Source organism: Centroberyx gerrardi, chromosome 1, assembly GCF_048128805.1.
Source record: "Centroberyx gerrardi isolate f3 chromosome 1, fCenGer3.hap1.cur.20231027, whole genome shotgun sequence".
Lineage (NCBI taxonomy): Eukaryota > Metazoa > Chordata > Actinopteri > Beryciformes > Berycidae > Centroberyx > Centroberyx gerrardi.
This window is the reverse complement of record NC_135997.1, coordinates 27,887,002-27,914,607: the sequence shown is the minus strand read 5'-3', so window position 1 is coordinate 27,914,607 and position 27,606 is coordinate 27,887,002. Positions and strand designations below refer to the sequence as shown.

Here is a 27,606-nt window from a genome sequence, read left to right as displayed (position 1 = left end):
ATATGCAGACTGGATTGATTTGGATAGAATTTCTAAGGGATTTCTATCGGGTTAGCATCAATTTAATATGTGTGCACGTTTTTCATCTATTTTTTTTTTTATTCAACACAAACATGTTTTGTTCTAAATATTGTGTGCACACAATAGCATGTCTGTATGATTGTTGAACATTGGTGCAAAATAGTGAGTCTAGAAAGAAGCCCTTGCTCCAAAACTTGGCGTCTACTGTCTCTAATGTTTTAGATAACTGAACATTTTTCTCCTATTAAACTCCATTGTAGCTGCACTGGAAATCATCACCTTGTCTACATTTAATCCACGGGAACAAGACAAATACACCACCAAACTACAAAATGGGCCCATAATTGCAACGTACATCGTTAATAACTGTTTTTTTAACAGTGTTAAAGCTACAATCCACGATTGATGAAATTGCAACACAATTAGGGTAGATGGAGCGCTCTTCCGTATTGCTGCATTGTGATTTAGGATGATAAGACGGCTGAATTTTTATATAAAAATCTTGCCTGGTGCAGCTTACACAAAATACATTTTCCCTTACCGGACGGCCAGTCCTGTGCCACAGAATATAAGAAACAGTGTAGTAAAGATGAAGAGAAAATAATACAAAAAAAATATAAAGAAGATCAATAAAAAAGTTGCACAGCAGGGAGATAGAGAGGAAGGTGGGAGATGGAGGACACGAAAGGAAAGGAAAGGGAAGGAAAGGAAAGGAAATGTGGGAGAAACTTTGGAAGTGGAGTTTTTTTAGTTTTTTTTTGATCCAAATGAAATAAAGCTGCGTCCTGGCAGGCCGAGCGTTCCCCTCAGTGGGGGATCTGCCTGGAAAACCACGTAAAGCTCTATAAAAAGAGCAGGAAGGGGAAATCAGAGCAGGGAGGAAAGCTGCTGATAGTTTTTTTCTCTGCTGTAATTGGCTTCCCACCTAGATGAGTGGATGTGGTGGGACGCCGCGTCGGTGATTGAGAGGTTCAGCAGCAGATCAGCAGCTCCGCTCAGCCGATATCGACGTGACATTCACTGTCCTCGCTCTCACTTTCCCTCTCTCTCTCTCTCTCCTCTCATTCTTTTCTTTCTCCATCCATTTCTCCCTCTCTCTCTCATGTACTCTTTCTCGCTTTCTCTTTTGATCTATCTCGCTCTCACTCCTCTCCCTCCTTTCTGCCCGTCTCATCTCCATCCATTCCTACATATCTCTCTCTCTCTTTCTCTCTTTTTCTCATATATTTTCCTCATTGAATCAGAAACATCAGTCATTTTATTTCCCCAAGTATATTTGCATGCACCAGGAATTTGTACTGGTGAATTGATGCCAGATAAGATGAAATACAGAACATGACACATACACACACACACACACACTTTCCCCATCTGTAATAGTGCTGTTAAGTCCACCTGGCTGCCGTGTGTATGGTCTGACGTACACACACACACACACACACACACGCACACACACACACACAGGATGTTCTCCTCTCCCACAGCAACCGAACTCACTGTGGGAGATCAGACAGACAGCCAAGTTCAGATAGACAGGACAGAGGGCGAAGATAAAAGATATATATGGTATATAGAATGTTATATTGTTATACATTACACTGATTTGTTCTTTCTATATCCAGCCTGAGAGAATCATTTCTTTTTACCACCTTGGATGCATTATTGGAATCTTTCTGTTGGACTTTTTTCTGTTTATAAAAAACAAGCACAGATCCTGTACAGACCCACGGCGTGTGTTCAATTCTATGCACTCAAGCACTGCGACACAGTTAGATTACCTAATTCCACTAATTTAAATTACTTAAATACCACAAGATAATAACTTTACGCACCGTTAAAGTTTGTAGGGCAGCAGAAGATGTGTTACTGTTTACAAATCTGTTACTAACACAGGCGAGTTTGGAGCAACTTGTGGAATGTTAAGTTTCACTTTTGTTTTCACACCAGGAGACTCTGTGGATTGAGTTCAATGCTGCTGGTCTGCTGTCTGTGCATCTCCAAATGACAAACATGATGGGCCCTATTTAAACGATCCATGGCGTATGGCGCATGGCGCAAGTGCATTTAGGGCGTGTCCAAATCCAAATTGCTAGTTAAACGACACACAATGTGGGCGCAAAGTAAGGCGCAAGGCGCAAAGGGGCTGTACTAAGTCCCTTAATTAATCATAGGTGTGTTTTGGGCATAACATGAACTCAACCAATCAGAGTGTCATCTCCCATTCCCTTTAAGAGCCAGGCGCGCTTGCACCTTGGCGCATTGCTATTTAAATGGCAGATTCGGCAAGTTGGAGAAACGAACGGTTTTCTGCTGAGGAAACGGATCTGCTCGTGTGCGATGGCGATGTGTGTGTGCGTCGGGTAGGCCTATGTTGTGCGTTGGGTGAAGGTAAGATGCCTTTGCAGTTTATTTTCATGACTTTTTGTTGGGCTGTGCTTTTTACATGGCTATTTGCTGTGTTGTTTTTCTTGGTTGTAGGTTGCGTATTTAGCAATTGGCAATGTGTGATGATGGTTAACGGGATATGTACGTTGCGCATTTGGCATTGCATGATGGCAAATTGGCAACAAAATACATGTCAGGAACGAAGTAAAGTGCAAATTTTCATAGTAGATGATCCTATTTTTCTATTTTGCATGGTAACGTGTGTGTGTGTGTGTTTGAGAGAGAGAGAGAGAGAGAGAGAGAGAGAGAGACGCATCTTACTATCTGAATAATGCGCCCTTTAAATAGCAGGAAAATACAGCGCCAGACTTTAGACCAGGTTTTTGTTGGTCAATGGTGCAATCGCTTTCTGCTGCCTCAAGATAGCAATGCGCCAACAATGCGCCTGACCACACAGACGCCCTCTAGAGGCCATCTAACAAAGCGCATCATCTCACTAAGCGACAGATAACTGACTGCCTGACCTGAATTTGCCTTGTGATGCCCTCGGCTGCGTTGTGGGGGAAAAAAACTCCACACACACAGAAATACTGAATACACAGCAACCCGGATCCTTCATTAACCTGGTAATACATTTTATTTATTTTAATGAAATTTATTGTTATGTAGTAGTTATTAGTTGTTGTCCCCCATGATGAAATAGGAGGGGGGGTTTGGGTCGGTCTCCATCTGTCCTGGGCCAGTAGTCTATATCATACAACAAAAATATAGTTCTTAATAGTTTAATTTGACTTAATTTGATCGGAGTGGGAGGGCTATGAATCCACTCTCAATCCCCTCATTTGTTGCTCATTTGTTTTTCACGTGTGATATCTCCAGCACTGCTTATCAGATTTTGACCAAATTTGGGGAAATTATGTATCTCACCACTTCAAAATTACACTGATTGGCCCAAGGAGGGGTGCTACAACTACGGGTGACTGATTACGGATAGGCCCAGAGTGGGTCTGCATTATACATGGGGAGACATGTTTACTGTTGCCTTGTTATTATTTTCATTCAATTGTATTTAGATGCTTTGGCTATACTAGTCATCTAACATGCATGCCAGTAAAGTAGATTGAATTGAATTGAAAAGAGAGGGAGAGAGAGAGAGAGAGAGAGAGAGAGAGAGAGAAAGGGAGAGAGAGAGAGAGAGAGAGAGGAAGAGAGAGGAAGAGAGAGAGACAGAGGGAGACAGAGAGAGAGACAGAGAATGTATCACATCAGTGAAGTCCTATTCATCTGTATCTGGTTGGAAAGACAGAAGGCTGCTTCCTATAGCAGGTGATGAGAAACAGGCTTGTGTGTGTATGTGTGCGTGTGTGTGTGTGTGTGTGTGTGTGATCTATGCATATATGCAGGTGCATACTCGCAAGCGTGTGCATGCTTATGGCTAAGTGTGTGTGTGTGTGTGTGCAGGTATGTCCACATGTGTTCCTTCAGATACTGTGTGTTGTGTGTTGGTGTGTGGCTACCAGACTGCAGGGTTGAACGCTCGGCCTGCTGGGATCTGCAGTCAGAGGTCCCACTTACAAGCTATAAAACAAGCCACTATATCGCTACTGTCGTGGAAAAGCCACGCAACTGCAATTTTGGTGTTTTAGTTTTTCTTACTCAAACTGAAAGTTTACATGGTGATCTATGTGTTGAGTGAGTTTCATAACCCCGTTGAAAGCTGTTAAAAACCCTGCTGTATAATCACAAAGATACATGAGAATCAGTGTGAAAATATAAGCGATCTCTTCTTCCTTCCTGAAAAACATGCTGTTAGTTTATGTGGTTATTATCAGACAATGGCAATATGATTCATACATCACACGTGTCACCAGTAAGCCCTGGTGGCCTGTCATCCAGTGAAGGGTTGAATACAGAAAATTGATCAATAATAAACAGAGAAATTAGGTGCTAAAACCAGTCATGTCAGACAGCAGGAAACCCCCGACTGAAGAATGGACTGAGTGATTTGATTTAGGTCTGAAACAGCAGGCTTAGCAGAGGTAACGAGGACCAGATGCCTCTGTCTGGGTGTGTGTGTGTGTGTGCGCACAGGCACATGTGTGCACTATCAAATGATGGCTGTAGATGTATGGTTGTATTGAGTGTGTCCCCTACATTTCACCATGTATGTGTGTATGTGAGCGTGCGTAGGTTTGTATGTCCATGTGTGTATATATGTATATGAGTTTGCATGTGCACGTGTGTGTGTGTGTGTGTGTGTGTGTGTGTGTAGTGCGTGTGCAGGAACACACACGAACACAATCATTTCTCACACTATCATGTTTGTAAATGTATGTGTGTGTGTGTGTGCGTGCGTGTGTGTGTATGTGCATACGAGTGCATGTGTATTCTATCATACTTTGTCTGTCGATGTCTGGTGGTATCGAGTGTGACTACACTTGATATGCATATGTGTGTATATCGATATATGTGTGTATGTGTGTGTGTGTTCTGTTGATTGATGCCCCACTAACGGCAGTCGTCTGCAATCACCCAGAGTGCATTTCAGCAAGGCTCTGACAGCCCTGTCTTCAGCCGAGCCCTCATCATCAACACAGTGGACAAAGTAATATCTCGCCTTTTCAACCAGCTTGTAAGCTCAGACCGTGAAAAGGCTCGGAGAAACCTCCGCTCTTGCCAAGTGGAAAGCAAATAGCCGACTCGCACATCAGGGCAGCACATTGGGGCTAAAACGCGATCCTCCACAGATTGTTTGCATTGCATCCAGAAGTCCGCTGGGACGTCCTGTTCAAACTATCACTCTTTTTTTCCCCCCTTCGGCATTTTCGCTCAGTGTACTTTGGACGGCGATCAACGCGCCCTAAGCTGTGGGAAAAGTAACCTGTTCATTTTTCTCACACTTGGAGTTGACACAAGACTCTCTTGGCGATGCTGCTCCGCTCCGAGTTGTGCCGCAGCGCTGCTTCATTACACTTAGAAGCGCTCACCGCTGTCCTCTGTCTTCATTTTCTCCGAGAAAGCTTTTTACGAGGCCTTTGAGTTACGCTTCCTGTGTTTAATGGAGGTATAATTGTTTTCGTAGGGCCGTAGAGTAGAGTTGGACCTCCCCAAAAGCTCCAGTAATCATCTTCCATCTTTTTCTGATTAGCGCACACCTGAACGGCCCTCTGGACAAACACAATGCCTGTGTTTTTTTTTATCTCTCTCTGGTGTTTCATGTACAATCTGCTCTGGATTAGCTCTTTTCTGCCCATTTATGGCTGCGCTGTCACTGTCAATACCTCCACAAAACAAATCACACACCAATTGAATACAGGCACGGGGTGGCATTGTTGTCAGCGGTATTGTTTGAAGTACATAAGCCCAGCAGGGCGCATATGCCCGAGAATAAAGGAAGTGTGGAGTGTTACAGTTGAGGAGTTACAACCGCAAGCGGTCCTAAATCTCTCAGCACCTTGGGGATTTTCCGGCATCAAGGCTGTTACAAGGCCACTTGGGAGATTTGGAGGACCGTCCTGGTCTTATCAGTCCATTACCCTGAGCTGCCTTGAGCCTCGGTTACAGCCTGCAGTGGGATTCTTAGTAAAAGGTCCTCCCTAAAACGGCTTTTATTGCATCCTTTCCTGCCTGGCATGAAAACGCTCACAGACACATCATTATGAGGGATCTGTCGTTAGCCTGACCTCACTGCTTAGCTGCTCTCATTCACCATTATCTGGCTCTTACACTCATCCCACTTTGGCCCCTGTTTATCCCCCTCTCCTTTCCTCTGAATCTGACCCTCCATCACTCTCTTTCTCTTTCTGTTACTCTCTCCCTCTTAATTCAGCTCATTCAATTCAGCATCCAAGTACAAATAATCATTACTTTAGGCAGAGTATTCCCTCTCTCTCTCGTTTCCTTTCTCCATCTGCCCGTCTGACCCGTGATTGTCTTCTCTTTCTCTCTTTATGTGCAATTTCCTGTTGTTGATAAAGGAATTATGCAATGAAACAGGATGAAAACACATTTGTCAAGTAAATAGTGATGTGAGATCTTTCCACGGGCATCCCAGATATTCCCACAATGTAGGTAGGAGGCAACAACAACTGGTATCAGTGGACTGATAAGTAGACCAAAGTCGTCCTTGGTCTGAAACATTACAGCCATTACAGACGCTGAAATGTTGTCTGTAAAGTATCTGTCCGACCTCCTAGAAGACTTGGACGTGCTCCCATGGCCATTAGTTGGTATATTAGCATATCGCCAAGTGCATTTCTTTGTTTTGGTCCTCAGACAGCATGAAATATGGCCTATGTTAGCTGACATGAAAGAACAATAACAACTTGCCCAATGCTAAACAGTTACTTGAAAGACTTTATTTTTCTGGTGCGTATGTTTTCTGGCAGAGCTCTGTTCTGCGTTCAGGGAGCCCATTTATTCACCTCAACCCAGCTGATGGAAACCGGCCTAATTTGCATTTTATATTTTTACAACATTTCAGAAGTTGCATGGAAACATAGCTTGTCCATCTGTCTCTCCCTCTCTCTTTCCCCACACGTTCTCCGATCTGCACATCCCAGTAGACTTGGCTGGAGCAGATCACATGTGTGTCTGTCACAGAGAGCGGCTCAGAGGGTCAGAGATGCCACATTCCTGCAGTGACACTGAGCCTGGATGGGGTCAGAGGGGCCAGAGACCGCTGGGAGAGCCGCAGACAGCAAGACATGTTCATCCCAACCAGTCTTCAGTGTTGAAATTCGGTCTTTAAACTCTTGCTTTTCTTGACACAAGTGCAACAGCAAAACTGTCGTTCCCCACAAATGATGCAAACCCCTCTCATGGCAAAGCACTAAGAAATATGAATAATTTATCTCAGCCAGAGTTTTTATTCATATTAAATAAGATTTTGAGATATTTTAAACTCATCACTGGCCCAAGAAGGAGGGCTAAGAGGTTGTGATGATAAGATTGTTGATAAGATCCCCATGGGGGAATACATCTCAGAACAAAACAGAGGAAAAAGACATGAAAAGAATAGAAAGTGGGAGACGGAGTAAGAGGAAAATGTTGCAACATTAAGTGGCTCTCAGCCAGCTTCTTTGAGTAATGTAGATTAAACGTTGAGTGTCTGAAAGTGAAACCATGAGGACTCATTAGCTGTCAGGACAGAGGCAGTAGGGGGTTGATGGATGGAGGAGAGAGGGAGGGCATTTACATTAGACACTCTTATCACGACTTTAGAGTGACCACAACAGTAGAAACAGCTCCAGTTGCTAAATCCCCAACAAGCAACCAACAGTAAGGAGTATGAGGTCAGTGCCCCTGTACCCAGGCAACGGCCATATCAAAATATTCCTGTGACCCTAGAACCATTATGCTGTAGAAGGCAAGAACAGTTAAAGGGTGAATGATGGGAGAATGGGAAGAGAAATGGTGGAAAGATGAGGGGGAAGAGAGCGGAGGGAGGAGAGGAGGAGCGCAGGCCGGTGTGTTGGGGGAACTGGTGGAAGTGGCTCAGACCTCCTGGGCTCCCAGTCAAAGCTCCCTCTGTTAGGCCGAGCTCTGATGTTTCCCCTGAGGCCGGGGCCCTGGAAGTGGGCTGGCAGAGTAAATAAACACAGAGAGGAGGCGCTCACGCTCGCCACACTAACACCTTCACATATGTATACTCACACAAGCTTAAAATGTACACACACACACACATTTCTACACTAACACCTGGAGCTGTACATACGGCTTTACGCAACACCTTCACACCTTTGTATGGAAGCTGGCGGGTCGAGGCTCAAGTTCAACACCTTTAGTTTTAGTTTTTAGTTTTATTCATTTGTGCAAACAAAACAGGGGGATGTGAGACGATTTTTGCGAGATTTATGGATTCTGAAAAATAATTTATTACCATTTCGTTCACAGACTTTTTTTCTGTGAAAAAAAAAAATTTGGCTGCAAGTCTTCAACCAAGTAATATTAAGTGAAAAATCATTTCATTTCATTCAAAAATCATTTAGTGCTTTTCTGTTTACTTACACCACAAACAAGGAATCGCAAGTAGCGATTGCTTCATTTCAGGGGTTTGTGAGCCAAGTGGGTGGAGAAGTGAATTAGTAATTAGATAATATAAAATAGGCTAAATCTATTTGCACAGGGGATTAAAAAAACATAAGTGACTTATGGACATAACACATAAACTCATAAAAAATCACAATCACAAATTATAGCAATAACAGCAAATGAGTAACAACTTGAGAAGACAAAACCACATCAACTCCATTCTGAAATGAGCTTACCGTCCAATGACTCCCAAAAGAATCCGTGAAAAAATGGACATGGCAGCCCGCCAGAAAACTCACAAAAAACAAGCCAAGACTTGGCCTCAGTTATACCACATTTTTATTGATGGCCACATCATACTAATATGTTTCGGCATAATCCTTCATCAGACCATCATACCCAAGATACCCAGCCAACTTTCTGAAATGCTTGTGATTGCGAGGGGTGCTGTGCAAATAAATCAATTATACTTGATGAATACAGATCACATGTATCAGCAACAACGTCACGGAGAAGCATGCGTGGCTTACAGATGGGTAAGCATGACATTTGATACATAAAGAAATGGCATGTAAATAGTGAACATGCAGCTTGGACAGCGTTCAATTCCATTTCTATACAAATAGAAATGGAATTTCTATTTGTTTGTTGTTACAATATAACCAGAAAAAGGTTGTAACATACAAATATTCGTTAAAAAAAAGTCTCGCGCACACACACACACACACGGTCGGTCTCCTGTCCCGGGGTGTCAAGAGGCCATTAACCTCCACTGAGCTCCTCTTCCTGTGTTCCTCCCTCCACAGTCCCAGGAGGAACAACCTTCAGCTGACAACAACCTTCATCTCTTTCTGTTTGCCATCCTCCTCCTCCTGCTCCTCCCGTCTTCGTCCTCCTCCCTCGTTTCCTACTCGTTGCGTTTCCTCCCCCGTCGTCATAACATCCCCCCCCGGAGGTCACCCCCTGTCTGTGCAGAGTCTGAGGCCGCACACAGGAGATGTGACTCACTTCCAAGAGACTAATACTGTTGCCTGTCATCGTAATCTCCCTCAAATCTAGAAACTCGACCTACAGACTGGGGGGAACAACATTCTGCAATGTGAATGGGACTCATAATGCAGAGTGACTTTAGGACCGTCTATGGAAAGCATCATCCTATACTGTGCCCTGCTCTCAGGACCCCTGCGCTGTCCGGGATGGGGGTTGCCGGTGGGGTGGGGGGTAGGCTAGAGGGATTTCTGGGGGTGCTATAATGAATATCCTGTCTTTGTAGCGCATTCCTGCCTGCGAACGCACAAATAAATCACGGCAACGCTGGATGGGAAACCATAACAGCGAGCGTTCCCCCCCCTGGAAGGAGAACCCCTCGCTAAAGTACATAATCTTCAGTGTAAAGTGATCCAGGCCCAGCGCTGCCTCTGGATCCTGTCTTGGTGTTTCTTCCAGTGGTGCCGTGCTGATCTTGGCAGCGGCAGCGGCAGCGGAGTGGGGTCGTATGCGGGCCTTCCTGCACCCCTCGCTGGGCAGGTGGCTGCTGGGTCAGCCACCACCGACGCTAGGGGCTGATGGGAGAAGGCTGGTGCCCAAAGCCCACAGTAGAGGATGAACAGGGCTGAAGTGCTGGTGTCATCAGGATGCTCAAGATGGGACGCAGACTCAGTTTGGAGTGGATCTGACATGCTGGAGGTGGCACCAGGGATGACCAATCAGATTTCAGGGGTGGACATGGCCTCCATAGGCTTGACTCAATTTTATCTCACTCAGTTTTTCCCACCAAAAATCTGTGGGAATCTTTTTGCTGCTTGTTGCCAATGATTTTTTTGGATTACACCATCATTTTGGCAGAATGGGGGGGCAGGGTGGCCTATTGGTTAGTGAGGTTGCCCCGCATCCAGAGGGACAGAAGTCGATTCCCTGTGTGACCGTATCTGCTACTTAACCCCAGGCTGTGCTAGCTAGACCCTGCACTCCAACCAGAGGGTGAAAAGAGGATTTCCCCCTGGTGGGATCAGTTAAGAATATGACAAACACTTCAAAAAGTGCTTTTGATCCTTTCAGGTTAACTCTGGCTGCACTGAGTTCTGTTTGGCCCTGCTGCGTGAAAGCGGCTGTTAAGGGCTTTGAGCAATCCTGGCTGATGAGCTGTGGATGGTTTTCCAGGCCTCAGGAAGTCTCGTGAGGACAGAGTAATATTCCTCCGAATCAAATAAAGATGGAAAAGATGGACACCTCATCAGGTTTCATGGACAGAGGGCAACATGAGGCCAACAATATGTCAGTCTGAGGCAAGAGAGAGAGAGAGAGAGAGAGAGATTATGTCAACAACCAGTGAACCTACAGAGTATGCACTAGGAAACAAGAAGCAAATAGAATGGCACGGATAGAAATCGGCATGTTTCAAATCACAGTCTCTTCGCAGTGTGAGAGTGAAGTAAAGTGCACAGAGAGGACATGAAAAAGGAGAGGAGAGGGAGCTTGCCAGCATCATGGATCGCTCTCACTAATAAACCCTGACTGACATTAAAAGGCTGTGCCCAATTACTGGATGGTATCCCAGGCCTCACACAGACACACGCACACACACACACACACGCACACACACACACACACACACACACACACACGTACACACATTCTCACAGACATGTACACACCCTAGGTTATGGGTTTTTGAAGGCTGATACCAATATATTTTGGATCAAAGCTGCTGATAGCCGATATTTTGTGCTGATATTCCATGTCTTTAATGTGACTATTTTTATGCCAAAACATTTTCAAAAAATTACAAGTTCCAAAAACTCCATTATAACCCCCAGAATTTTACGCTTGTCAGAGTGGAAATTTAGACTGTAGGACACTAAAACTTTCCATTCATTAATATTAACATTAATATTAATAATTATAATAATAGTAATACAAACATATTGATGTGTGAAATCCAATCAAGATGTTGCATATATTGGTGTAAGTCTAACACACACACACACACACAAATTAAATGCAGGCAGGAACATGCTTGCATTACCATCAGACAAACTTCTAAGTATGATAGTGTACACACATGCTCACTCACTCACCCACACACACACACACACACACACACAGTCAGTGACCTTGTGGTTAAACGTTTCCACTCAAAGCAGAGACAGAATCCACTGAGTGTAATGGACTGTGTTTAGAGGACATGTTGACCGGGCCTGTTCTGATTCCCCGTTTCCTCTCTGTCCAACACACAAAAACACACGGGTCACGTCTCCCTCTCCCCGCATCTGCTTAGCCAGACACTGAACACCCTTGTCTCCCCTGTCTCGTCCATCAGAAACACCCATGGGAGGGTGCTGCATTAGTGACTGACAGGCTGCCTATTGATGTTTGCAGAAGCATGCTTTCCCAAAATCTGTCTCTCTATTATCGAGAGATGAGCTTCAACTTGTCTGTGGATCTTGGATCTTATTCTTACTCTGCTATTCTCCACTGTATTGGTTCTTGCTGGTTACTTTTTTTTTGCCATCTTGCTGTTGGTTAAAGCCCCTTGGTTTATTAACTCACTTATTGATTGCATCTCTTCATTTCATCAGACTCAGAATCACTTTAATCACCAAGTGCAATGAATTTGTCTTGGGCTGCCAGGAATTAACAACAGGTCCCTTCAAAAAACCTAATCAAACTGAAAATGACTAAAAGGTAATGAGGTCCTATTGTTATTTTGCAATTAACACTTTTGGAGTGTATAGAAGCACATGTAAGCACATCATTGCTTGACAATTAGCTGTTACTGCCCAGCTTAACAGGGCAGCTTTCTGAATTCAACAGAATTTCCATATTCTGTCGAATTCTGTCCTCCTGAGAGATAAAATTATTACCCTTTAGGCAATCCCAAATGTTAGGATAGTTAAGACAAATGCACAGTTTTTGTGTAGCCCTATGTCAAGGTCAGAGAAATTACCTAATGTCAATTTCTGGGTCATCTGCTTAAAAATATTTACAGTCTCTAGGAGGTTGTCACATCCAAATCAGAGTGACTTTAATTGCAGTACAATACATTTGTGTATACAGTTTCACATCACACAGACACACATGACAAGGACAACAGGACCTCACATACTGTATAGACAGACAGTGCAAGACATGCTATGGAGAGTAACTCTACATATATATTCAGCTGTCTGTCTATCCTCAGCACAGACTTGCATCTGCACTGCATTATCCCACCTTGGATGACTGATTGAGTGAGTGAGTGATTGACTGACTGACTGACTGATTGATTGATTGATTGATTGATTAATTGGTTGGTTGGTTGATTGATTATAGTCCTTAAAGGAATAGTTCACCCCAAAACGAAAATTCAGTCATTATCTACTCACTTCCATGTCAGTCGAAAACCCTACAGTAGCCAGAACCAGAGCATTGTCAGTGAGGAAAAAATACAGGAGATAATGAGGTAAATACTGGACTTTTGGACTCACAGGGCAATAGTTTGGCTACAAAAAATGGACTGTGCTGCACAAGCTGTTTGGGCAAATGTATGCTTTTTTTTCTACTTGGAATTTAAAGTGATTCTGATTTTGTCTCTAATCATCTTTGGAGATATTAAGTCAAATAAATGAAGGTTAGAATACTAAATTGGCTTACAATGCAGAAACTCCCAGTTGTGTCTGGGGTTGCAGGAGCGTTGCTCCGGCAGACTGTGGCGCTAGCCCGAAGCCCCCGAAGCCCCCGCAGCAGCGCGGTGGGAAGCCGACTCTGATTGATCTAACGGTGGCGTTTGATTGGCCCTAACACCCCGCAGGACCCCAGTAGTCCCCCTGCCATCTCCACCTCGGCCCCATCCCCGGCCCTATCCATCCCTCTCAACACCCCCAGCCACAGGCAGCAGATTAAAGCTGCTCTCATCTGGATTTCATCAGGCTTGGGCTGGCCTCGCCATTTTATAGGTTATTTTTCATTCAGGAGAAGGAGGGGGGCAGAGAGGGGGATCTCAGAGTGATTTAGGGTTACATTGCATGGAGGTTGGAGGAGAATAAAAGCAACTTGTCGTCTTCAGGGGGCCGTGAACGAAGCGGCATGCTAAATTCCCTCCGACAACAGCGTGGAGTTTTCAGGACAGGAGCTGTGCGTTGCTGCCCCTTTTTCTTCCTCGTTCATGCTTGGTATATGTGTGTTTGTGTGTGTGTGCGTGCGTGTGTGTGTGTGTGTGTGTGTGTGTGTGTGTGTGTGTGTGTGTGTGTGTGATATTTGTTGCGTGGCTCTGTGGCTGCTCCAGTTTCTGAGCCATTTCCTCTCTGTTTTTCCAACTGTAATGTCTGTAACATGTGGTTGTGTTGTGTGATGGTAGAAAGAGTTTTATTCCCAAGCACTATAAATCCATTTGGGGAAAAACTGTTGCCTAATATTCATTGCACAATGTTGTATTTCAAAGATACCAGACACTGCATCCACCAAATTGTTACCAGCCCCACAAGTGAAAATGTTCAAGTAGTCGAAAAATGAAGTTAATGTAATAGATTCTCAAGCCGCTGGGATGACAACCTGCTGAGATGTTTTTCAAGAAGCTGTCGAGTATTTACATAGTGACTGTGACCCAGAAAAGGAACATGCATAAAACAATTTAACGAATAAAAAATGATTTGGTTGAACTCTCCCTGTTCCCGTGTGTCTGTCTGCGTCACATACAGCAGAAATGGTGTATAAGTGTAAGGTGAAACATGTGGGAAATCATTTCATCACCTGTGTTGAAGCCAGTTTGAATCACACAGGATGACGGCATGTCACATCTCTGTTTTATTGAATTGGGCCCACAACACCTCCAGAAGGCTCAACAGTAAATTCTGGCATCCCAGAACCACCACCCTCCACACCCGATCGCACCTATTCCTATCTACACTGCACCTTCCCTGCCCTGATATTGCACCCATCCTTCAGTTTACACCTAATCCGCAATATCACACCCAATCATTTCCAACCCCCACCATCGACCTCAATAAGAATAAGCTAAAGGGACGGCTCACCCTGCTGATATGATATAAAAACTGGCAGAAATAAAAGCAACTGATGCTACGGTCTGTCCTGTTTTTGTTTTTTTTCAGGAGGAAATGCTGTGAAGGCTTCAGGTTTGTGATGGGCCAGTGCATACCTGAAGGTAGGTAAACCATACATACTATCCTCTAAGCTTGGCTTAACTGATACACCTACTTTTATTGAACATCACCTCCAATATCATTTCCCTCATAACAGCAGTTTATAGATTGGACCAGGCTGCCTAAGATAGAGTTTGGCACTCTACAATATTCAATTTGGACCACCAAAGAAGTCCAGACAGTGCTGATATTTTTAGTCTACTTTGGTCAAGTGTAATCATGTTTGAGGAATGATGTCAGCTAACTTGCAAACTGCAATGCATAGTAGAAAACATCAAGATGGCATAAGACCAAGGAAAAAACTGTTACAGGTCTAAATACTCCACGTTTTTGGCACAGACCAGCAGCCATATTTTGTTCTGGAGCTTGGTCATGCATATAACCCTAACCTGATGAGGAGCAATAATGAACAGAAATAACAAACAGAAGTTTAGTGACTCCCAAGTGACAGTACCTGGACTGTTTCCCTCCATAGACTCACAGTGAATCACATCAGCCACTAGAGGACGCCCTTTCCCCTTGAGCATAATGTCCTGTTAAAGTGCTATGTGTTTCAATAGGGATGGATCACCAGTTACATGAGTCAACATGCTGTCTATGGTTGTAGCTGAAAAGTCATACTGCCTAAATAATAGGCATTTTGGATGTACTAGCTTTTTGAAGTTTAAAGCCAGTGGAGCTTATGGTTCTCCACTGGCTTTAAACTTTGAAAAGTGAATCATGAATCAAATGTGGACCACACCGTTGTGTGCTATATTTTGATGTTCCATTATGACTTAAGATTGACATGTTGATAGTTGTTTAACTGGATAATGCTAGTTGGCAGTTGCTAGCAGTGGTGCTGACAGTAGTCTAAAGGTTAGAGAAGTAGGCTTCAAATCCCCAGACCAGCTTGGAAAATCTGGATGAGAATGTGAGTGAGTGACATTGTCCCTCCCTCATCAACTACCTTTGAGAAGCACTTGAGCAAGGCACTTAAAGCCCAGTCAGTCCAGTGGAGCTGCTCAGTGGCTAACAGCAGAAGACTGTGGTTGTACTGGGCAGCTCCCAGATGTGGATGTGGATAACTGTATGAATGTGGTGCTGAAAAAGAGTTTTGATTTGTGCTCAGGAAATCCCATTCCTGGATAATGAAAGGAGGAGTATCCTAGGATGTGGCAATTCCTAAGATTTCTGGTGATTTTGGTACTTGGCGGTGTGAAGTAATAACAGTAAAAAAATCTGAATTATGTTAGTATGCCGTTTCCCTAGAGATTGTATCTACGGAGACACTAGGCTTGTCTGGAATCGACCAATCAGCTCTAACTACTTAAAGAAATAGGTAGTAGTGTTAGTTTTCAGACAAAGTGATGATAGTGTATTTAACATACTCCATCCATGTACTCAGTGTCTGCTCTCTCTCTGTAGGCGTGGATGTGTGTGCCGGGTCTCCCTGTGAGCAGCAGTGTACCGACAACTTTGGACGGGTTGTCTGCACATGTTACCCCGGCTATCGCTTTGACCGGGAGAGACACCGCAGCCACAAGTCTCCTTACTGCCTGGGTCGGTCCACTAACTGCTCATTTCCTCGCAGTTCAACGCTGTTGCCTATCATGTCGAGTTTATGCTTTACTTAATGTGTGTCTATGTGTGCAATGCATGAGATGTGCGGGTGTTCAGCACATCTGCTTTTTGTCTCATTTTTATGTGTTTTATCATTTATATGAGTAAGTAAAGTGCAATTTATGAGTGCTTTGGTGAATTGTAATGTGTTCTACAGTATATTTATGCTGTTCAAACATTGCTACTTGTAGCATTTTTATACATCAATATATCATTGTCAAGTTAATTGTGATACATTGGTATAATTTCCGTAAACAAATAAGACCATGGTTGAGACAATTGGTAGCCTCTATCTCATGCCATTGTTATTGTTAGTGCTAGTGTTTCTCAAAATTAAGACCACATTGCCCATAAACTCTGTTTTTGTGTTACAAAGAGGATTTTCAATCAAAGGTTTTCTCTTCTCTGGAAGTGATTTTTCCATCGGCCTTTCATTCGTTCCACCATCTGCCATTGCCAGAAACTCTTAAAGCTTTATTGCTGTTTGTGCTGGAAGACCAGCGTCCTCTTCCTGTTTTGTGCCATAAAGCAATTTTCCTTTTTCCCATGAAGTAACCCAGCAGATTTCCACTGAAATCCAACCTGGTGGCCCACAGTGTAAAATGCAGTAGAGGCCGATAGTGGCTGCCAGTGTTCTCAGTAATAGTCTTGTTTGGTTATGGTAATTATACATAATGCCTCACAATTAATGTGGCAATTACTTATTGATGTCAAAATGTTACACAAAGCACACAGCGTCTCTCATTTTCTCTCTTTCTCTCATTGCATGAATGGCGCTTTCTTTATAGTGATCTCCAAACTTTCATTGATTGTTTTCTCTTTGGTAATCAGTATCTCTCTCTCACACACACACACTCACATACACACAGACATCGATGAGTGTGAGCCGTCGAGCAGCAGTGTGTGTGACCATGAGTGTGTGAACACAGTGGGCAGCTTCCTGTGTCGCTGTCGCAGTGGCTACATGCTGGCGCCAGACCAGCGCTCCTGCATCCCCAGACACAACTGTGAGTTTCTGCATTATAGGTCACTATAAGGCCGATTGAGTTTTATAGTTTGGATAAATGACTGACTATCAGAAGACTTGACAAGACTATCAGAAATCAGAATCAGTGTCCAGTAGTGCGGTGGTCCAGGGCACCATGAGGGAGTTATACTGAAGAGAATGAGATGCATGAAATAAATTATGAGCTTTGGAGAGCTTTGGGTAGCTCAAATGTTACAGCTTGGTACTGACACTGTTAGAGTTAGGGGGGTGATTCCCACTGGGGCCACCCATCTTAAAAATGTAAGCACTCATGGTGCTGTAAGATGCTTTGGACCAAAAGCGTCCACCAAACAGCATGTTATTCTACCAAATAGCACATGGGACACATGAGGAACTGCAGCCGACTGCCTGCTAGAATATTTTCTGATGTATGTTTTGTCTCGCAGTGAGTTCGTCGGGGAAGTCGGACACGCTGATGAGCGCTGGTTCCTGCTCCTTCACCTGTCAGGATTTTGTTAACATGAGAAACAGTCTGCTGCAGCTTAAACTACGGCTGGGCAGCACACAGTCACCTAACCAGGTACAGTGTCTACTGTTGAGAGGGTAAACACACGTGAGCACCATTAGGTTTAGACCATCACAGTTTTTGAAAGTACTTGAAAGTCAATTTAATGTGCTTTTGTGTGATTTACAACTTACTTGACTATCTTAATCCTGGTGTGATAGATGCCGCCCATCTGGTACTTGCAGCAGTTTATAACAAACGCTAATGATTATTTGCAAATAATAATTAATCAAAGTCTGCACATTACAAACAAGACATTGCAAAGAAGACAATTCTTCTTGAACATCATATAGGAGAACCATGTTAGTGTATTGTAAAACAAAACTCTAGTGTGTCTCAGTGAGTTAGTTACCAGACCGTTCCATGTAAACAGTTACTTTTGGGGATGGAGCCAGTTACTTTATGCCTATTAGGATTTTACAGTCTGCTGACAGCAGAAGCTGCCAAAGGTCAGCAGGGTCAACATCATGGCGGACTAACAGAAATACAAAATAGATGTTTAGATTTGGTTGGCCGGTCATCTAAAACAGTGGTTTGGATGGGAATCAAAGAGTGGGGGGGCGATGATCCCTGCTACCTTGCTTTTCCCTGTTTTATTCCACTTAGCTCTGCCTCTGTGTGGTTTGTAGGTGCCTGGCCTGGCCAACAGCAGCAATAAGCCATCTCAGGGGAGAGCGGGGAAAAGTCCTGATAGCACCTCTCTTCTCGGCCCACCCGGCCCTCCAGGAGCCCCTGGGGTCCCAGGTAACGTGGGGGGTGGAGATACTTGTAAGGTTACAGACAAAAGTCAAATCCACCACTGGCTGCAGATATTTGCGCAGGGAAAGTTAATGATTGATGCTTTCTCCTTCCTCAACGACAACCGCATATTGATCTTGCAAAGAACATACATTTATTCATAGATTTGTTGTTTTCTGCTTGTGATCAAGGGCTATATAGACAAACTGGAATAGACTAGACTAGGATAGCACTCCTTCATGTATATTTATTTTTTGCATGCATATGGACGTTTCGGGCCAGACGCCTTTCTTCAGTGTCCAAAGGTAGTCTCTAAAAATCTTCAGGCTCAGGCAGCTTTTTCCAAAAACCCGGTCACCTTTAATCTTAAGCCTAGACATTGGACCGACAATCAGTTCCAAAACCAAAGCTTAAAACTAAAGGTGACCGGGTTTTTGCCTGAGGAGCTTAGGATCACAGAATCATTATTGCTCTCTGCTTTCTATTATGGCATTGCAGTATGATACTTTGCTGCCGATTACTATCCAATTTTGCACCATTTCTTTACCTCTTTATCCCCCTGTCCTCCCCAGGACACCCAGGAGAGCCGGGCGAGAGCGGGGACCCAGGGGAGAGGGGCCCGCCTGGCCCTCAGGGCCCACGGGGAGACATGGGACCCATGGGCCCAGAGCCCGATCTAAGGCACATCAAAAGAGGCCGCAGGGGGGCGGTGGTAAGAATAACCTTGGTTCCATAGTGTAGTGTTCAATTCCCAGGGAAACCATCTCTTTATGGCCTGGTGGCTTTCTTGACAGGAAGTTGACCAATGAATCAGTCTCCCAAAAACATGGTGTATTCCATTAAGCAGGACACGGATGCTCTGACTGCAAGTAGCAGGTAGCCTGGTGCTCAGAGGAACTACAGTATAACCACATCAGCCAGTGTTTATCAAGGCTCTGAACCCTTACCTCCTCGGCTAAATGCCTAAAATGTTAATTTCCTAAGTCTCCCACCAAAGGTTGCTCAATCGACTTCAGCCCTCAGGTCTCATGTTGAACAGAGTGCCATGCAAAATTTTCTAATTCTTGTCTTTGTGTCTTATCATTCATGCAGGGACCTCCAGGGGCACCAGGAAGAGATGGATTAAAGGTTATTACTATTACATGTCTTTTCCCTGTGTGTGTTGTAAATGCTTGTGTGTGTGTGTGTGTGTGTGCGTGTGTGTGTGGGTGTGTGTGCGCAGTGTTGGGAAGCTATTTTGAAAGTACAGTTTTGCAAGCTGCCAGTTATTACATATCAGAAGAAGCTGAACTTCAGCAAAGCCACCCTCAAGAGAAATATACAGTAGTTCTGTTAACTAAAGTTACTTAGAAAAAGTATTTCAAACTGCTTTGTAAAACCATATCTACATCTACATCTTGACTTAGGACAAGTTGATGTTAATAGGTTCAAAATTATTAAGATGCTTTGCTATGAGTGTCACCAACCTCCAAAGTAGTAATTCTTCATTAATGCTGGAATAATTGGGTGCAATGCCATTTTTGCCTAGATAGGAGTTAATAGCTATGAGCATATTTTGTTTTTATCTTTGTTTGTTATTGAGATATTTAGGCCCATTTCGTACTTTACTCAGTGTATTGTTTAACAGTTTGGGGCGTAGGTTACAAAACTACTCCCCACGTTACACTGTGTGTGTGTGTGTGTGTGTGTGTGTGTGTGTGTGTGTGTGTGTGTGTGTGTGTTGCATGCATGTAGCCCCTGTAAACTGCTATCCTGCAAAGTTTTAAAAGCTATGAACTACAATTTACCATTCACAGCATTACCTTATCACTTCATATTGACAATAGACACTTTGTAGGCTACAACTGAGCTACACCGTCGCCATCTAGTGTCCATGTTGCTATTAGACATCTGTCATTGAGTGAATGAACCTCAACCTGTTACAGTTTAAAGTCCTACGTGGGAATATATCCCACCCATCTGGTGCCTAAGCTGGCTAAAATAAACCCTAAAAAATTATTTGCAAATACTTTGACCCAGGTCCGGTTGTCTATGCCTGATGCTAAACTCTCTATGTAGTTTTGGCTCTTGGGAAGCTATGTGTCTGTTGAAATTGAGTTTATCTGGGTTGTTTCTCATCTACAGGGTGACAGAGGAGCTCCAGGTCCCAGAGGTCCACCTGTAAGTCTATGTATCCATTAAATATATATATTTACATTTTTAAAGAAATAAATGTGTCCAATGAAAATACACCTTCCTAATATTGAGGTACACCCCCTTTTGCACAATCTATGTGTCAGTTGTCACACGGCTTAAAGTCTTCTTTAATCTCTCTCCTCCCCTTCATCTGCATTTTCCCTTCATTAAATGAAGTAAATGGCTAACAATATACATTTGCACATATGCTCTGTAACTCTGATAATGTGAATAGCCAACAATGCACATTGCATTTACACCCTGGCATTGGAATGTAAATTTGTCATCTGTAAATCTGTCAATAGTCAATGTGGTTACAATTTGTTCGAGCCAATTTCAGCTCTGTATTTGCATACAGAGCTGCATCTTTAACCTTCACTATGTTTTAATTATTTAATTTTTATTTAAATCATCTTCTTTGCTGCTGCAGTGATCCAGTCTCCCCTCCTGGATCAATAGTGTTCATCTTATCTTATTTTCATGTTTCAAGTGGATATAATGGGGGGCAAAATCAATAAGGGTTCGTAGCTTTCACCTGAATACACCAGATCAGCCTAATTTATACAGGAGCGTGGTCCTAATTGTACAAACTGTGTAAGCTGGCTTCACGCCTTGTTTACTGACTGTCAAACACAATGCAGAGGACATGCCAGGCCATCGTTATCAATGACTCCATTTCCCATCTCTCCCCAGGGACCACCCGGCTCCTTCGACTTCCTTTTACTCATGATGGCCGACATCCGCAATGACATAATCGAACTGCAGGAGAAGGTGTTTGGGGAGAGGCGGGGCATCTCTCTGGACAGCCCGCCCCACTCCAGCGGGGAAGCGGATTTTGTGGACTGGGGCTCCGGACAAGGAGATCTCATGCTCAACTCCTGACCTTCGACCTCGCGCTCATAGCAACTGTCTCTCAAACCCGCTTGTTCAGAGCAAAGACAGACCGACTCTTTTTTTCTTCCTCAATTAAGGAATGTTGTCAAAATGCTAACACCTCCAAACCTCACAGCTGGGATGAGCAGTGCGAGGAGACTTGATTGCACTCTCTAGACTGCCACGGACAGTAAAACAGAGAGAAAAAAGGAGATGGAGAGGGGGAGGGTATGGTGGAAAAAAAACAAAAAACCTGAACCACAGACTCTCTTAACCACTGCAAGCACTGTCTTGCCGCCTCGTTTCCTCTGCCGTGGGTCTGAGCGAGGGATGAGAGGGATGTGCGTGCAGGACACGGGGAGGGGACGATGCAGTGTGTTGTGCCTGTATGTCTGGGTCTCCGTGCTGTGCCTCTGAGCTGAACCACTTCAAACGACGGACTTTATCGTCTGCATCTCTTCCTGTCCCCGAGTCTGTCTGTGGAAGCTCTGCTGCCGCTGACAGTTTGCCTGCGGGGCCCCTGGTCCAGACAAAAGACCCTGGACCCGAGTTCTGAGCCTCCGCTGCACCTGTCTGCAGTACACCGCCCTGAAGTCTGAGCTCTCCTCAGACACTCATTCATGGACAATACCGATGTCGTAGGACAAAAACACAAATCTGTATAAACTTCAGGAACGAAAAGAGGAATGCTTATTTTCTTATTGATGCCTGATGTATTTTTGAAATTGTACAAAGGGGGGTTTTCACATGTTTCGAAGACTCAAGGGTCATGATAGTCACTCTTCCCATCATCATTCTGTGAACTTTTATTTCAAGTAAGAACCAAAAAAAAAAAGACACCAAAATTTAAGTTGAGCGGTTTTTCTGCATCTGCAGCAATATGCTCTTCTGAATATAATCTAAGGAAGATGTTCTGAATCTTTTGACTTTGAGCTCTAAATTGCCAGAAGGATATTTCAGTTTAAAAATAGCCAGCCTGTGTTGTGTGGGCTATCAGACAACTCCTTTCCTGCTTTCTATGTATAGGGCGTCTAAAACAGCTGATTGCGTGTCCCTGTGCGTGTGTATGCATGGACAAACCAGTCTCAGTCTTGATTAAGGAAAGATGTGTAGACTGAAGGGCCCGCAAACATCTGCTGGTCAAAAATGATACGCAGTATTAAATCTCAAAAACCAAGGGTGTAGACAATCAGAACTTCTAATAAAAAGGGGAAAATGGATTTATGCTATGCGAGGGGCCAGCTGTTGGCAAAGAAGGTGGTGAAGAAGGTGACGAAGATCCCCCAGTAGCCAGTTACAATCACTTTTTTAATCCATATTTAACCAGGCACGTTGACTGTGAACATATTCTTAATTACAGCCTGGGGGAACAGTTTCTGGAGGAGGGAGGGTTACACACATTCTCACACTTACACCTGGGAGCTGACCAGTACTACCACACTCTAATAGTGTTGGCTGCCGGGCGGCTCCACTGGATCAGTTGGAGGTTCAGTGCCTTGCTCAAGGGACCTTTGACGGTAGAAGAGGGAGGGAAGAGTGTTACTCATCTCTTAATTTGAACAAGAGGTTTGTGACTGCAAGCCCCAGACCAGCTGGGAAGATGTGAGTGGGGAAAGTGAGTGAGTAACACTCTCTCCTCCCTCTTCAGCTGCAAGGCACTGAAACCCCCAGTTGATCCAGTGGAGCTGCTCAGCGACCAACAATAGAAGACTGTGTTTCTACTCGACAGCTCCCAGTGTGAATGTGTGAAACTGTATGAATGTGGAGTACGGCAGTGCAGGAAAAAAGCAGTAGATGTTCCCTGGATGAATAAAGGTGAAAAAAATCCCACTTTTCTAACCTCCCTGTGTTCCTGCTCTTAAATAACATCTTAATTGGCGCTCCTGCCTCCTGGGGTGAAGCCTCATCACCAGCAGAGGGCGCTAAGTCACAGATAATCACTCGACAATTGACTCTCTCACTATCTCTTCTGCTGTGAATACAAACCAGGTGAGGCAGCCGGAGCCACGGCGAGTTTTCACAGCACGCGTCTTCGTATAATTACCATCCACAGATATTCATAGTTTCCCTAACACGTAAGTTATGGGGAAAAAAGTAAATCACCATAGCATTTATGTGTAAAACGCATGCCTCCACACATTACGTGTCCCCAGCAGTGTCTGTTGAAGCATAGCGTGGCTGAGTGTCATTATGAGAGGTGTAAGTGTCAGAGGTCGGAGGTCAGATGCCTGGGTATAAACAGCTGGAGGGATAATTATAGACCACAGGCTCTCAGAGGTGGCCTGTCTGGACTCGCACCCACCGCCGAGGAGAATCCACACGGTTGAGTCCAGAGTGCGTCCTGTCTGAAAAATAACACGGCACTTGTTTGATCTGCTGGTCGGGTTCACGCCGTCTGGCCTTTTGCTGTCTTTGATCCTGATGAACACTCCTCAGTTCTCCTACTGCGCTTCCTAAGTGGGGTTCTGTGTGTGTGTGTGTGTGTGTGTGCGTGCACGGGTACATGCGTTTGTGCATGCTTGTGTATGTGTGTGCGTACTAGTATGTGTATCTGTGTGTCTACCCATCTGTCTCCATTTATATTTGTGTGTATGTGCATGCATGTATTTGTGCATGCATGTGCTTGTGTCTGTATGTGTGTGTGTGTGTGTACATGCATGCCTTTGTACATGCATGCATCTACGTGTGTTTGTGTATATATGCGTGTCTACATATCTGTGTGTGTGTGTGTGAGTGTGTATGTGTGTCACACTTGACAGGCTTCTCACCTAACAGCTCCGCCCCCTGCCGTGCGGCCACTGCTCACAGTACAGACGTCGCTAGGCAACCGGGATCAGGAAAAACAACATGAAACAATTTAAGAACTATGTCAGTGAGAGAAAGGAGAGAGGGTGAAAGAGATTATCTCATTTCCTTCACCACTTGTCATGCAATTGGAAGCTTTCCTCTCAGCCTGTAGGGGGCAGCAGAGGGAGGGTCAACAGAGTGCATAGTGAAGCAAAAAGTTCACATGCCACCAGACAGTGATAAATAAAAAGGAGGGTAAGCTGTGAACGGCAGTCGGTAATCATAATAAGGCAAACAACTGCCAATAAGAACAAAACTCAATCATACTTTCAGAAAAGCATTCATTTATGCTTTTTTTTGTCTTTAAAAGGCCCAACCTTCATAACTTACATCAATTTGATACCACTTACTATAATGTATACTATGAATTCACATGAATTCATTCAGCCTATAAAGGCATCTTATATTCATGTTAGATGTGTTTTGTTATCTTATTCACGTGAATATATGCATTGAAGTGATTATAAATTAGTTATTACACAAAGAGCGTTACTCCAGAATTAGGTATCCACCATTTGCAAAGTCATGCTTACTAATCACAAAATGAATGACTCAAACAATGATACTTTGAAAATAGGTAACAATAAATCCTTGGTTGACAAATTGATAACATTTTTCCAGCCTGGATCTTCTATATTTGTAGAGATATTGAATGATGACGTTTTTTGTCCTCCCCAAAATGGATATATAGCATTTTGGAACTCTTAATACAGTCAGACAATCCACACAATTACATAACATTTCAAAAGCATTTTCGTCCAGACTGTTAGGATGTCAGGCTGCATTGTTGTTGGATGTGAGGAGAGTTGTGTTGTCGCCACCCAGGCCAAACTATTTGCTGGCATCTTTAGATGAGAATGAAGATACAACAGATAAAATTGTGCCAGATGTTTCCTAGTATGAGAGGAATTTCCTTACTGACACACCACGGCCATCCATAAATACATCTCATGCACGACACAGCACTGTCACTGTGAGTCGTTTTGGCCTTTCTGTGTGTGTGCTTGTGCGTGTAAACTCTCATTTATGAGAGTGTGTGTGCCTGTGTGTATGTGTGCATGCGTCTGGGAGTGTGTGTGTGTGTTTGTGTCTATGTGTGAGGGAGAGTGTACGTGTGTGTTTTTGTGGTTAGAGTTAGTGCAGTTGTGCATTTGAGTGCATAATTAGATTCAGAAATGCAATAATAATGTGCTCCTTTTTTGCTCCGTCACTATGGCTTTCTGCTGCCATTTGAAACACTGATGTGTCACTCTAGAAAATGCACATAAAATGAGGAAACAACAGGTAGGCGGGTAGCACTGACATCCACTGGTAGTGATGACTGACTCTCTTCACTGATGACGACAGATCTACTGAAGTTCATGTATTGGATCTTCTTCTCAGTGATTGATGTTATTTGATAATTCAAAGATAGGGGTTCAGTTTCTTGGTCAAGCGCACTTCGGCTGTTTGGCTGTTGTGGGGATCCAACCTGTGAACTTTGAGATACAAACTCTAGCGACCCTGCCACCTACAAGTAGCCCATATCACAGACATTATCCTTTAAACATATCTAGGATGTTCCAAGAGATGACCGAGTGGTAAAGTCTCCCGCTTGGAATCAGTGTATTCCCCCACTGGCCTAGGATCAAATCACACCAGAGATTTCTCTCCTGTGTCTTCCTTTCTATTTTCCTCCTAGCTGAATAAACATACTAAAAATGGGGTGGGCTTCCCATTCTCCCTTTTACACAAAAATATCTAGGATGAATACAGCAACAAAGAAGCAGCAGCAAAGCTAACAAGCCTGTTTTCCGTTGTGGCCGTTGTTGTTAGGGGACGGCAGTTGCAGTCATCCCAGTCAGCAACCACTTTCACTGCTTCTTATTTAGGCCAGTGGCCCATCCATAAGACAAGAAGCAGAGGCATGTATATACACTGTGGCAGAAGGCAGTGATATCAGGCAGTGAGGCCACAGGCTTGCCAACTGCAGCTACTGAGTCAGGAATGGGGCACTGGACATTCCAGCAAAATACCGATGGCCCTCCACCAACCAGCACTCTTCATTCCAGCCACTAGAAACCCAGGAAGTACAGCATTCAACCCTAATCTGAATTTCCACAATGGCATCATCTGAGGGACTTTCACAGTATTATTTATATATATGCGGGGTTCCAGAAAAACCCTGGAATTTCTTGTTTCATTGTTCGCCATGCTGCACTTACTGTATATGGTAACTGTAGTCAGCCGATGAGGAGGAACCAATGCGCTTTGCTTTTTTCATGTGGATCTACCTCAGTGCCATTGTACTAGTGGCAAGAAAAGTGCAGTTTATTCTTCCTGAATGCAGCACAGGTTAATTAAGCTCCATTCACGGCAGTATGGGCATTGTTGTGAATGGAGGCTTCAGTGACACGTTAAGATGACTGCAAGTGTGTTCATCATTCATTTTTTTCACTTTGAAAAACTGCTCCGTGAAGTCACCTGCCAGGCAGTGATTGAAAGGAGAGGAAGCAAGAAATGTGTATGGTAAGATAAGATAAGATGAAACTATTCATCCCTGTGGGGAAATTGGGTCGTTGGAGCAGCAAAAAGTGTAATACAGTCAGGAAGAAAAATAGAATATCAACAATAAAGAAAACAGCATATAAACATTTGTGGGGTTATATGAACATGTACAGCTGACAAATGTTAAAGCTGCTCTCAGCACGATTTTTATGTCAAAATACACCCGTCTTATCAGCCTGAATCACAAAGTGGGGCTGCAAGAGAGTGACCCATCCCCACTAACTGAGATGCCGTAGATTCACCCCGTTTGCCCAGAGTCATAAATACCAAATCAAAACCAAAGACCGAAATACAAACTCTGTCCAGAGAAAGCTGGACTCACCAACATTAGATCTTTTGCCTTTTGCCTTTTTGGTTGCCTGGTATAAAGCATCACAGCCATCACACAACAGTAAACATGAGTGTGCGGTTTACCTTATGTGATTTCTGGGTTTTTAATTCCATAAAATTCAAACAGTTACCTCTTGCTGCCATTTGGGGTTACCAGAGTGCGAAGATGCCTCGTGCAGCTTTAAGTAGACTGTAAGAGTGGGAAGTATGGGAAAGAGTATGGATTACTTACATGCACGGGTTTACTTACAGTTGTGAGAAGCATGTAGCCTATAACAATAACATTGCACAAGCACAACATTGGTTGGAACGACCTCAGTCTCGGCCCATCAATCAGCCCCACAGGGACAGATTATTGGAGAGGG

The 27,606-nt window shown here is 43.9% G+C and overlaps 1 protein-coding gene across 1 annotated transcript in view; it reads left to right on the top strand.

Moving 5' to 3' along the window:
• The window catches only part of LOC139910150 (collagen and calcium-binding EGF domain-containing protein 1-like), a 33,822-nt gene extending 12,263 nt beyond the window's left edge, over positions 1–21,559 (top strand). The window contains exons 3-11 of the mRNA XM_071897371.2: positions 14,526–14,578; positions 15,984–16,118; positions 17,048–17,185; positions 17,613–17,746; positions 18,361–18,475; positions 19,042–19,181; positions 19,562–19,597; positions 20,594–20,629; positions 21,338–21,559. Coding sequence (XP_071753472.1) covers positions 14,526–14,578; positions 15,984–16,118; positions 17,048–17,185; positions 17,613–17,746; positions 18,361–18,475; positions 19,042–19,181; positions 19,562–19,597; positions 20,594–20,629; positions 21,338–21,526 — 976 coding nt within the window. The 3' untranslated portion in view covers positions 21,527–21,559. The remainder of the gene's footprint in view (positions 1–14,525; positions 14,579–15,983; positions 16,119–17,047; positions 17,186–17,612; positions 17,747–18,360; positions 18,476–19,041; positions 19,182–19,561; positions 19,598–20,593; positions 20,630–21,337) is intronic.
• Positions 21,560–27,606: the final 6,047 nt, after the last annotated feature.